The 12,324-nt window shown below is 35.7% G+C and overlaps 1 protein-coding gene across 3 annotated transcripts in view; it reads left to right on the forward strand.

Annotated features, from left to right (window-relative positions):
* Positions 1–12,324, forward strand: part of KIAA1324L (KIAA1324-like ortholog) — a 209,114-nt gene that overhangs the window by 137,815 nt on the left and 58,975 nt on the right. For all 3 annotated transcript variants that reach the window (XM_011996055.1, XM_011996056.1, XM_011996057.1), the window contains 2 exons: positions 4,895–5,075; positions 6,164–6,292. In XM_011996055.1, the coding sequence (XP_011851445.1) occupies positions 4,895–5,075; positions 6,164–6,292 (310 nt within the window). The remainder of the gene's footprint in view (positions 1–4,894; positions 5,076–6,163; positions 6,293–12,324) is intronic.

Consider the following 12,324-nt stretch of genomic DNA (forward strand, 5'->3'; position numbering starts at 1 on the left):
AGATTAAAAGATCACTTTATCACAAATACTTGATCGTTTCCCTTACCAGATTCTCAGCTTCCTGTATACAGGGACTGGTTCTTATTTATTTAAAAAAAAAAATCTCTAAGTCTAGTGTAGTACCTAGCACATAGAAGGTAATGAAACGTCTATTGAATTAGTGAGAATTAGTAAATGAATGAGTGATTATCACATTTTGAGTGCTGTGTTCTGTCTTTGGCATACAGTTTGAGAAAATTTTGACAAAAGGGGAAGAATCTAGAGGACAGAGGCCAGGATATTTTGTATAAAGTATGACTGAAATATTTGGAAATATTTTTTCAGGTAGAAGGAAAACAGCAAAGGATGGAAAATTGTGATCATCTTTGTGATGTTTCCTACTTGTCTTACAGAGATTTGATATCTTTCCTTTGGTCACATGGCATTTTGTGTTTCTCTTGGAGAAGATAATGATGAGACAGTAATTATTGTAACAGTAATGGTAGTGTTAATACCATGAGCAGCTATCATTTCCATATTTGTGAACGTACTCTCTTCATATGTGCATGTGTGTGTATATGTATGTGTATTCAAACATTGCCTCTAATTTCTTTCAACATCTGTGTAATTTAGACATTCCTGTACCCAGTTTTCAGATAAGAAAACTGAGGCTTAATGAGGTTAACTAACTTCCCTGTGATCATAGCTGGTCATAGCTGGTCTTAGGTCTGGAATTCTAACTCAAATAGTCTGTTTCAAACTGTAGTGCTTTGTATCCCTTTCATGTTTTTTAGTTTTTACATTATAGTAGCTGTGAACCTGTCTTATCATTATTAGACTACAACCTTTTTCAGAGCAGTTTGCCTAATTCTTGAATCTCCCATAGTACTTTGTCCTATGCATAGTAGGTACTCAGTGAGAATTTCCTTAATAGGGTATTTCAAGTATTTGAAGGGAAATTTTAGAAAAGAAGAACTCAGGTGAACTTAGAGAAGGTAAATTCCAGTGGGATGTAGTGATGTGCTAACAAACAGAGCTGCCCAGTACTGGAATGGCATGTTTTTTCAATTAGGGAACTTTCTGCTGATGCTCGAAGAGTGCCTGGCAGGGAGGATATTTTAAAAGGGAGCCTTCTTAGAAGGAAGCATTAGGCTATACAACTTCTTCATCTCTGGAGAGGTGAACTCCAGATCACAGAGAGTTTGCTAGTGTTCAAATGTCTGATATTTTATTTGCCTTTTAATGATCTTCAGTGTTGCAAATTATTCCAAATGCTCAATGTCTGTAACACCGTACTTCTAAATTATATAGCAGGACAAATATGTAGGGGATATTAAAAATAGGGTGTAAAGGGATTCAGTTTTTAGATCTGCCTTTCTGTGCACAGGATTTAAGCAAGTCAAATATACTTAGAGCCTATGTTTCTTAATTAGGAAGATGGGAGAACATGGAATTTCTCAGAGACTAGGGATTTCTGAATTGTTTAAAATAAAATTTTTTGAATAGTATGTTTTTAGCACTCTTTTTTTTAAAGCAGCTTTATTGAGATATACTTCTCATACCATATCATTCATTCATTTAATGAGTATAATAATTCCGTGTTTTTAGTATAGTCACCACAATTTAATTTTAGAACATTTTCTTGCTTAAAGCCCTGAACTGCCAGTAAAATGTTAAATTTCCATGGTGTCTTCCACATAAAGGCAGAAGATAGTCAAAGCTGTCAAGTATTTAGGGGATATATTAGTCTATTCTCACACTGCTATAAAGAAGTACCTGAGACCAGATAACGTATAAATAAAAGAAGTTTAATTGACTCATGATTCTGCAGGCTGTACAGGAAACATGGCTGAGGAGACCTCAGGAAACTTATAATCATGGTAGAAGGGGAAGCAGGCATGTCTTACATGGACAGAGCAGGAGGAAGAGAGAGAAGGGGGAGGTGCCACACACTTTTAAACCAGGTCTCATGAGAACTCACTGTTACAAGAACAGCAAGGGGGAAATCTGCCCCTATGATCTAATTACCTCCCAACAGGCCTTACCTCCAACATTGGGGATTACAGTTCAACATAAGACTTGCATGGGGACAGAAATCTAAAACATATCAGAGGGGAAGGAGGTAAACACATGGGAAAAGAGAAAAGCAGCAAAGCCTTCATAGAAAAGGAAGGTAGGTGAATGCTGGTATGTATTTGGGCAGGCTGACGACCTACTTAGCACAACTGTACATGCTGAGCATGGCTTTGAAGGAGGAGTCAGATACAAGTTGGCAGCATGGTGTGGGTAATTCCAAGAGAGACAAATGATGAGTGCCCAGTGGCTTGCAACTGGAAAAGATCAAGGTTTGAGACCGGCTGGGAGATAAGAAATTGCCTGCTTGGCTGAGACCACCTGAGCCAGAACATCATGGAGCACAAGGCAGTTAGGTTAGGGTCAGTTGGTAGACTTTCTAAAAAACACATGTAATTTAGCCCTGATGAGTTCAGCCAATGTATAAAGACTTAGTACCTTTGTGAAGTGACAACTGAAGTAAGAAATCAGGCAACCTTGGACAAAGCCAGTCTCAAAATTTGCCTAAATTTTAGTCCTCCCAGTTTTGAGTTCTGTTTTTATATGAGAATCGGCTTCCAGTTGATTCTTAAACTGTGTGTGATTTTTAAAATGTATTTTTTTCATGCTATATGTGAATACAGGTACTGGGTCTCTTTTGTGATCTTAATAATAACCTGATAAATTTTGCTATATTAGGGTTTTGGTTTTATAAGACATTTCATAATTTTATCTCAACTTGCCAAAAATTGAATTGATTATTGATTTTTCACCTGCACTGGGAGCCCTCTGGTTCTAAGTATCATTAATATTATTATCTTTACCTAGTCAGCCAGACTTGAAAACATCTGTCTCCATTAGAAAGAGAGGCAGAGAATCAATCTGCCATGTGAAACAAGAGGCTTTGTAAATAAAACTTTTACTATAGAGCATTTGAAATTTGATTTCTATATTTTTAAGTATCTTAAAGTGGTGTACATTTTTTAATTTTTAAGAAATTAGTTTGCACGTATTGAAAGTCATGTGGTTAGCTGACTTCTCAAAACATATTTGCATATTTTATTATTTTTACCTTTACCAAACTGACTCTTGTTGACTGGTGTTACTTTACCATTTATTAGTTGTGTTTGACTTTTGGGCAAATTAAGAGCTCTAATCTGGAGTGTTTCCTCATTTATAAACTTGAGGATAGTAATATGTACCTCTTAAAATGTTTGAGAAGATTACCTAGTACCGGGTGTCAGCACCACCCTCCATTCCCACATGGCAACCAACTACTGTCAACAGTGCAGTAGCTCACACATAACACAATCCGTTTTTATTAATGTCAAAATAAATCATCAAGATAGTGAATTAAGTAGGATTTGAAATTTGTTTTATATGCTTGTTAAACCAGAATTTTAAGAAAGTAATCTCCCCAGTATGATGATGTTTCATTTGCTTAGATTCTCTGAATTTTATATTGCTTTTCTTAAGGGGAGTTGAGGGCCCCTATGGATATAGTATCTAATGTATTTTTCCAATTATTTAGGAGTCCTCAGCAGGAACAGCCATTATTTTACAGATGGTAAGAAAGGCAGGTGTGTGAAGTGGATGGCTAAAGTGTTTCATGACGCAAGTCATAAAATGAATGTGGAAAAATAGAGTTGTAAAAAGAAAAAATGTTATTTATAATTATTTTGAGACTTTTACTTTAAATCATTTTCTTAAGCATCTTTCTTCAGATAAGTTAATCTACTCTTCCATAAGAATATTTGAGAATAAAACTGGGTGGCTAAAGGAGCTACTATACGTGATTTTCTACTAACTGGAAATAGCTATGGACAATTGCCTTTTATTTTGGTTCCCCAGCTTTAATAGTAGATTTCCTATTGCAGAAGTTGTTTTAAAGGATAAAAAATACTTTTAGCAGATTATGTGTTTAAGAAAAGGAACTTTTAGTATCTTTTAAAAATGCCGTATTTAGTTATTAAATAGTTGATTTATTTATATTTTTGCATTTAGAATACCTTTTCTATTTTCCTCCACTGAGATATCAATTTTGTTTTGGAATGGCTAACCCATTTGGTATTTCTGGTTTAAAAATGAGAATAAAAATTTGGTAATGTCGGCTTTTGGGGTTTGGCTGAGTTACAGCTGTTTTCTTATATTTTGCTTTGTGTGGGGGTGAATGCATGTGTGTGAGAGAATAAAAGGGCAGAGTTTAAAAGACTGCTCTCCTTGAAGGCAGAGGCTATCTTAATCATGATGTTCAGAGCACATGACTCAGGACCTAGAAGCCTCTGGGGTAAATATTTTTAGCTACAGCTCTTGTAGTCTAACATCAGGTTATTGAAAGAGACTCAGAGAAACACTACCAATATTATGAACTGACAGGATTGAAATGTGAATCTTGATGTATTCTTTTTGAAAAATAACCCTTTCATGATTGCTATGTGCAAAGCATAATGAAATGTGCTGTTGGAGGAAAGGAAGAGGGTAGTGGAAGTCTCAAAATGAATAAAAACAAGTTACTGCATAGAAACTTACTGTCAGCTATGGAATAAAGGGAATGAATGGATAGAAGAGTAAGGGTGATAAGCAGGTTACCTATATTTTAAACAGTTATTTCATGATGAGGAATATGCTATGTATGAAGGAAGGCCACCTATAGCTTAGGGTAAAAACATTTGGAAGTAACAGTCATTTCCCCACCAAAGTTCTCTCTCTTCTCTCATTTTGTCACTGATGTTTTAGCGTCTTTTGGCTGGCCCTTCTATTCATTTGCACTTTTCCTATGCTGCCAGTTTAAGATTTTTTGTTATAAGCATGTTATATGACTTTTTTTTTTTTTTTTTTTTTTTTTTTTTTTTTTTTTTTGTAGACACAAATAATGTACAAGTGGATAGAGCCCAAAATCTGCCGGGAGGATCTCACAGATGCTATTAGATTGCCCCCTTCTGGAGAGAAGAAGGATTGTCCACCTTGCAACCCTGGATTTTATAACAATGGATCATCTTCTTGCCATCCCTGTCCTCCCGGAACATTTTCAGATGGAACCAAAGGTAGGATATCAATTGGTCCAATAACTGGGCCTTTAGCAAAATGATCTTGTTGAACTACTGTGACCATTTTCTGAATTCTTTTTTTTTAATGGAAAGTGGTTACAGAATTTCTTTAGTTTTAGTAGACAAAAATTACAGTCAACTGTAATATTTTAGTTGCAGATAGATGGCTTGAATATAGCCATGTTGTATGCTTACTATCCAGAGCCTTTGAGAGAGAGCATAGAAAGGACTCTGAAGTCAAATTGACTTGGATTTGAATCTATATCCACCATGCTACCAACAGTGTGATTTATCCAAGTCGTTTAAACCTTTTGAAGCTCAATTTTCTTGTCTGTAGGATGGTGGATAATATCTGGCTCATCATCGAGAATGACATTTAAAAATGTCGTCTGTAGTACTTTTGCAGCAGGTATAAATGTTTGCAAAGTATTTTCTTTCCCTTCTCCTTTTTTTACTGATGTGATGATGCAAAGTGGCTACATTTAAAAATGGTTGGAAAAGACCCTTCTCTTTCAATTTTGCAGATGTCAATTTAAATCAGGCTTATTTATAAACCCAGCACTTTCCCAGCCCCTCAAGCCCTCAACTCCCAACCATTTCTCAACATAGTCAATATTTTGAATTTCAATTAGTCAGTTCATAAATGGTATTAATATTCTGTTAAGTTGAATAACCAATAGGAAGAGTGAAATCTTTCTTTATTCATAAGGTGGAGGAACTGATTCTAAGGTCACATTCAGGAGAACTTGAACTCGTCTCATAATTAGTCTTTTTATGGAGGGTGATTAAGTGTTAACGGCTACTCCCAGACATGAAGGAAAAAATTATTTTTAAAGATTTTGTTTCTGTCCTTTTCCTTTTACATTTTAGTCAAGTATATGTATATATGTATACTATATCTAGAATTTTGTTCTTTCCAGATTTCTTTTGAAAAGTTATTACATCCTGAGGGAACTGGTAGTCCAATATCTTTTTTTCCACTTCTCTCCCTGCTAATTGTAATGTAGTAGTGTTTGGATCAGAGAAAGAGGAAGTTTTCCAGTTGCAGTTTAATTTTAATTGTTGACCCTACTCGTCTCCTGTAGATTGTAGACCATGTCCAGCAGGAACGGAGCCTGCACTTGGCTTTGAATATAAATGGTGGAATGTCCTTCCTGGCAACATGAAAACTTCCTGCTTCAATGTTGGGAATTCAAAGTGTGACGGAATGAATGGTAAGTTCAAAATCAGCCTACTTGATCTATTTCAGCAATAGAGACATCATTCATTCTTGAACTCAGCTCTCTAAAACATGCCAAGTATGGGTATGAGGAACTTTAATCTTATCATTTGGCTACTTGCCCATCTTCTGGTTGTACCATAAAAATAGTAAATGTGGTGTCACAGCCAGATGATGTTCATACAAGAACAAACTATTAATTTTGCATTTTTTGGAGGTAATATTGAAGTAGATACTGAGGATCATTTTTTTATGGTATAAATGCCAGAATAGATTTACCAAGGAGGGGGATTAAATCTATGTTCTTTACCATTTTAAAGAGTAGCATGATGGGATTTCTGTCTTGATTAGTCTGGCTCAGTACTGTGCCCTGGTGAGGGGTTAACTGACTTCAAATTCCCCTTGCCTGTCAAGTCTATGATTGTATTTACAAAGTATATATGAATTCTACCTAATGACATTTTGAAAATGTGGCAGAGTTCTACAGGACAGTTGTTGAGTTGTATTTGTTCTTACCTTTTAAGTGCTTAGAGGGCTTGGAACTTACGTGTTCTGCAGTATGTGATGGTTGAATGAATGTATGTATTTTTAAACTTGATGCTAGGGATAGGTATTGTATATACCAGTCCTTTACACTAAAATGCATTTTACTTATCACCTCACTGGCATTTTTTATCTGCTTGCTTTTCTCTATATTATGTTTACTTATTGCAAACACACATGTGTGTGCTTTTTAACACATATGTTTTAAATCAATACCTATTCAAAAAAAGGCTTGAGTCATAGGAAATGAGGTGTATACATGAGCACAGAGATTGACAAATAATAGATCTTTGAATAATGTTAAACAGATGAGTGAAAGAGGAAAAGACAAAGCCTCAATCTATATATTAAATGTGAGATAATCTTCTTTATTGACCAATAATCCCACTTTAAAAAATTTGTCGAGGTCGGGTGCGGTGGCTCACACCTGTAATCCCAGCACTTTGGGAGGCCGAGGCTGGCGGATCATGAGGTCAGGAGATCGAGACCATCCTGGTGAACATGGTGAAACCCTGTCTCTACTAAAAATACAAAAAAAATAGCCAGGCATGGTGGTGGGCGCCTGTAATCCCAGCTATTCGGGAGGCTGAGGCAGGAGAATGGTGTGAACCCAGGAGGCAGAGCTTGCAGTGAGCAGAGATCGCGCCACTGCACTCTAGCCTGGGCGACAGAGCGAGACTCCGTCTCAAAAAAATAAATAAATAAAAATTGTCCTCCGGGAGAAGAAGAATAAGATATAATAGCTGTTACCTGATCATGAAGGTTTTTTTTTTTTTTTTTCCTAAAATGCCCTATAATTGAATTTTAAGTTGAGGAAATTAAGACCTATTGGAAAAGTAAGATTGGGAAGGCAAGGGCATCGAATAATTCTATAAAGTACTAATGTGTGTGTGTATGTGTGTGTGTGTATTCACTTACTAGTAAAGATTATCTGATACTTTAATTTGATCTTATAGAGACCTTACTCATAGCTTAAACTCTGGAAATAGTTGATTTACCCACTTGCTTACTCATTTACTGAGAGTCTATTTTAAAATTTTTCTCAGTTTTCAGTATTAACTGAAACCTATAAATCTGTGCAGTATTAGTGTGTGGTATTAGTGTGTAGTGTTGAAATAGTAAACAGTAACATAAAAACTCAAAGGTAATGTATATTTTGTGACTGGCTAGTGCAGTAGCCAACCTTGCGAGGAGCAGTACTCACAAGAACAAAGGTGAAATGGAGAGGCACAGGGGCAGCCTGTCTCCTGGGATAGTCACCTACCCAGGCATGGAGTTAAAGTGAGTGTGCTTTGACCAACTTGACTATATGATTTGGAGTGCTTTGAGATTCATGTAGTCTTGGTCTGATTTTCACACAGTTACAGAACAGGTATGTAGAAGTAAATCTTCATGTGGTAACATTTTGCCTAAGAGAAATTCAAAGTTGTAGACAAGTTACTTTTTATTCATGAAGATGTTCATTGGGCCTTATCTATAACAACAAAAATTGTAATAATTGAAATATCTGGAAATAGGATAATGTTTACAAAAGTTATATTATGCTAGTGGAATGCAATATTATGCAATCATTATGTGCAAGTTCTACAGAAAACAATTTGCAATGTTTCAGAAATTTAGAAGGTTCCTATTCTCCAAGCCAAAAATACAACTTATGGGGATTATACCAAGGAAACAGTGTGATGTAAAGAAAAATTATGCACAAAAATATTAATTTTAGAGTTATTTATAAGAGTGAAAAATAGGAGAAAACAAACTAAATTTTCAGTAATGGGATAGGGTTAAATATAATTATGATATAACTATATAACATTGTTAAGTTGTTAAAATTAGATGTACAAAGGATTTTTAGTGGTTTTCTAAAGATACATAATAGTTGTACATATTTTGGGGATACATGTGATATTTTGATATATGCATACAATATGGCATGATCACATAAGGATAATGGGATATTATCTCAAACATTGATCTTTTTAATGTTGGGGACATTCTAATTCTTCTAGCTGTTTTGAATAACACAAAAAATTACTACTAACTACACCCTACTGTATATTGAACACTAGATCTTATTTCTTGTATTTAACTGTATTTTTGTATCCATTAATGAACTGCTGTTTATCTCAATGGGGGAATATTTTTGATAGAATGATGATTAGAAAAATCAGAAGACAATGCTAAATGAAAGAAAACAGAAAATAAAGTAGATTATATGGTAAAATCTAAGGCATATATTTTAAAAGCATACACTAGAAAAATACTAAAAAGAATGTTAAAAGGCTATTCCTTGGAGATGGGAGTTTTATGTGAAGTATGAATTACTCTGTTTTTAAATTTGGTCTACTGTATTTAATATTCCTTATAGACACTCGTTGCTTTCAAAATCAGAATAGTAACACAGAATATTGATTTAAAAATATATTCATTTGACCCAATACCTCTTTTATTGGTATTCCTTTTTAGAAAAATATTGAAAATACAGAAAAGCTTTACAAAAAAATGTTTATTATAGTTTCTATTATATTACTTAAAGGTAAAAACAAACCAAATGGTTAAAATGGGTGTGTAATCCACAGTAGGTAAGTCCTGTAGTGGGAGGGAGTTGGTGAATTATGCAAATTAAATTTAGCTGAATAATAAAATATTATTTCAGTCATTAACATGTTTATGAGGTATTTATAAAAGTGCTTATGAAATAATGTTAATTTATAAAAGCATGATACAAAATTATCTATAATAAGAGCTCAGTGATGTAAAAACATGTATGCATTGAAATAAAGTGAAAAGAAACATCACAGCACATGGTGTTTTTTTCTAGGTAATGAAGTTATAAGTAATTTTAGGTTTCAACTTTTAAATTTTTCTTTAAAATTTAAAATTTTTGTGATAAATATAAGTATGATTTTTAAATACAAAATAATCTTAAAATATAAAACATATGTAGAAACATGGAAAATATGAGAGTCACTCTTATGGAAAAAGGAAAATATGAAATTGCATATGCCCTTATTGAACTGTGCATATGGACAAAGACTAGAAGGGAATGTATAAAAATTATAATAGCTGTTCGGGTGTTAGGTTAGCAGTAAACGTTTTTGAAATCAATATTCTGGTTGACACTGTTCCATATAGTTTTTATGCTTGAGAATGGATAAAATTAACAACTAGGGCACAGTAAAAGGCAGTATTTCCTGGGTTTTCTACTGACTTTGGTATGCCCTGGTTGGTATGAAAAAAAGTGTTAATTTTTATATTGATGACATGTCAAAATTATGATAATCTGTGTATACTGGGTTAAATAAAATATATTAAAATTTCGCTTCTTTCTTTTTACGTTATAAAATGTGGTCCTTAGAACATTTAAACTCACAGGTGAGGCTCACATATTTCTCACATTTGACAGCAATGGTCTATCACTTAAGGCACTTATATTGATACTAGCCTTCTGGTTTCCCTTTGAGGCCACTGTCCTCCTGCTTTTCTTGTCCAGTACATTACCATGCATGTGTCTTTCCACACACAGCTCTGCTGCCACGTTGGCAGTCTGGAGTTCCGAGTCAGGGGGTTCAGCGCAGTCAATTCTTTTATTTCTTCTCCTTGGTGTTTTTCCTGCTAAGGGTATCATCAGTGTTTTATTTCTTAGGGCTCCTACAACAGAGTGCCACACACTGGATGGCTTCAAATGACAGAAAAGTATTCTCTCAGAGTTCTAAAGGCCAGAAGTCTGAAATCAAGGTGTTGGCAGGGCTATGTTCTTTCTGAAGCCTTTAGGGAAATATCCCTTCTTGCCTTTTCTAGCTTCTGGTAGCCCCGGGAATTCCTTGACTTGTGAGATCATAACTTTAGTCTCTGCTTCCATCTTCACAGGGTCATCCTCCCTCTGGGTCTGTGTGTCCCTGTGTCTTCCTATGATCCTCTCCCTTTGTGTCTATGTCTGTGACCATATTTTCCTCCCCTCATAAGGACACCTGTCATTTTGGATTAAGGCCCATCCTAATAACCTCATCTTAACTTGATGATATGCATACAGTATTTATTTCCAAATAAGGTCTCATCTATGGGTATTGGTGGTGGGGATTTCAACATATCTTTTCTCAGGGACACAGTCAACCCATAACAACAACTGTTCTGTTTGGCCAAACCTGTGGCTGGAGTTGCCCCAAAAGTGGCTGGCAGGAGCGCTCCCAAAAGGGATTTCCCCAAACTGTCCTGAGACAGGGCCAGTTGGGATTTCAACAAAAGAAGCACTAAACACCACGATGATCAGTCCAAAGCATTGATTAGGGGAATTTACCTACAGAGGGGCCTGTAGCATACCTCACAATGGACAGTAAGACAAGGAATGTTCTACTGAGGTGTGTCTGGAATGAAGGGAGTCGGGTTGTAGAGTTTAGATGAGGGTTTGAGGAGTTTGGCTCAAGGCTAGGGCTAGTTTCTTTCAGTATTTTAGACAACAAACTAAACAGCTCTATCAGTGCCTGGGAACGTTCAAGGCCCTGGCTTGGGGTCAAGCCTTCAGGTAGTGGAGAGGACATGCAGCTGGCCAGGTCTCAAAGGGGTCAAAACACTCTGTTTCTCAAGACAGAGAAAAAAGTGGAGGACATTGGGGAACTCTCCAATAAGCAATATTCAAACATGGGAAATGTTTATTTCCTCCTGCGGGGGTATTAGTGCTCCAAACTTAGCTCTCTTTACCATCCTAGTACTGCCTTCTTTTCTTTGCCCTTCCCTATTCTATCCCTCCTCATGGCATTTCTGAACACTAGGAGTTGTTCTCAGAGAAACATTTCATAAAGTCCTCCCTTTCTTAATGTAGAATTGCTCCAAGTGGGAATATCCTTCTGCATTTTATCCGCATTGCAAGTTTGCAGTCTCTTTAAACCTAAGTGCCTCTCATATTGCTTACACTGCAGTCAAGGGCCTGTTGTCCCACCGGGTCAGACTGTTTTATGGCTATTCAACTCTTAGAATTCTATACCCGCTTAGCTCTCTTTTCAACCACAGTAGATAGCCAAACAATGGACATCTCTCTTATAAGTATGTATATTAGTACGTATTATTTTTAAGATTAGCTTGATTGATGTATAGTCAACATATCACCTCTGTATCAATTGTTGATTAAAACATTTCAAAAATCACCAAGTCAATCTAGCACTGAATCAGCCTCTTCCTTAGTTTCTTTCTTATACCTCTTACAGTAGCAGATACTGATATTTTCTTTTAGAGATGGAAATGCCAATGCTGAGGTACTGCCATTAATTAATAACCTTGCTTGATGGTATGTTGGAGAAGCCTCTCTTTTCCTCATTTTACTGTGGCTATTTCAGTTTATATTGATTGTTACTTTGCAGAAGACGGACCTCATAATGGTTCTCTGTGCACAGCTCAACAACTGTTGACAGTTGTGTGTGTCTGTCTCTCATGTTGTACTGACTCCTCAGTGAAGGTGGACTTTGTCTTACCTTTCTATCCCAGTGCATATCA

This window comes from Mandrillus leucophaeus, unplaced genomic scaffold (genome assembly GCF_000951045.1).
Source record: "Mandrillus leucophaeus isolate KB7577 unplaced genomic scaffold, Mleu.le_1.0 Scaffold50, whole genome shotgun sequence".
In the NCBI taxonomy this organism is placed as follows: domain Eukaryota; kingdom Metazoa; phylum Chordata; class Mammalia; order Primates; family Cercopithecidae; genus Mandrillus; species Mandrillus leucophaeus.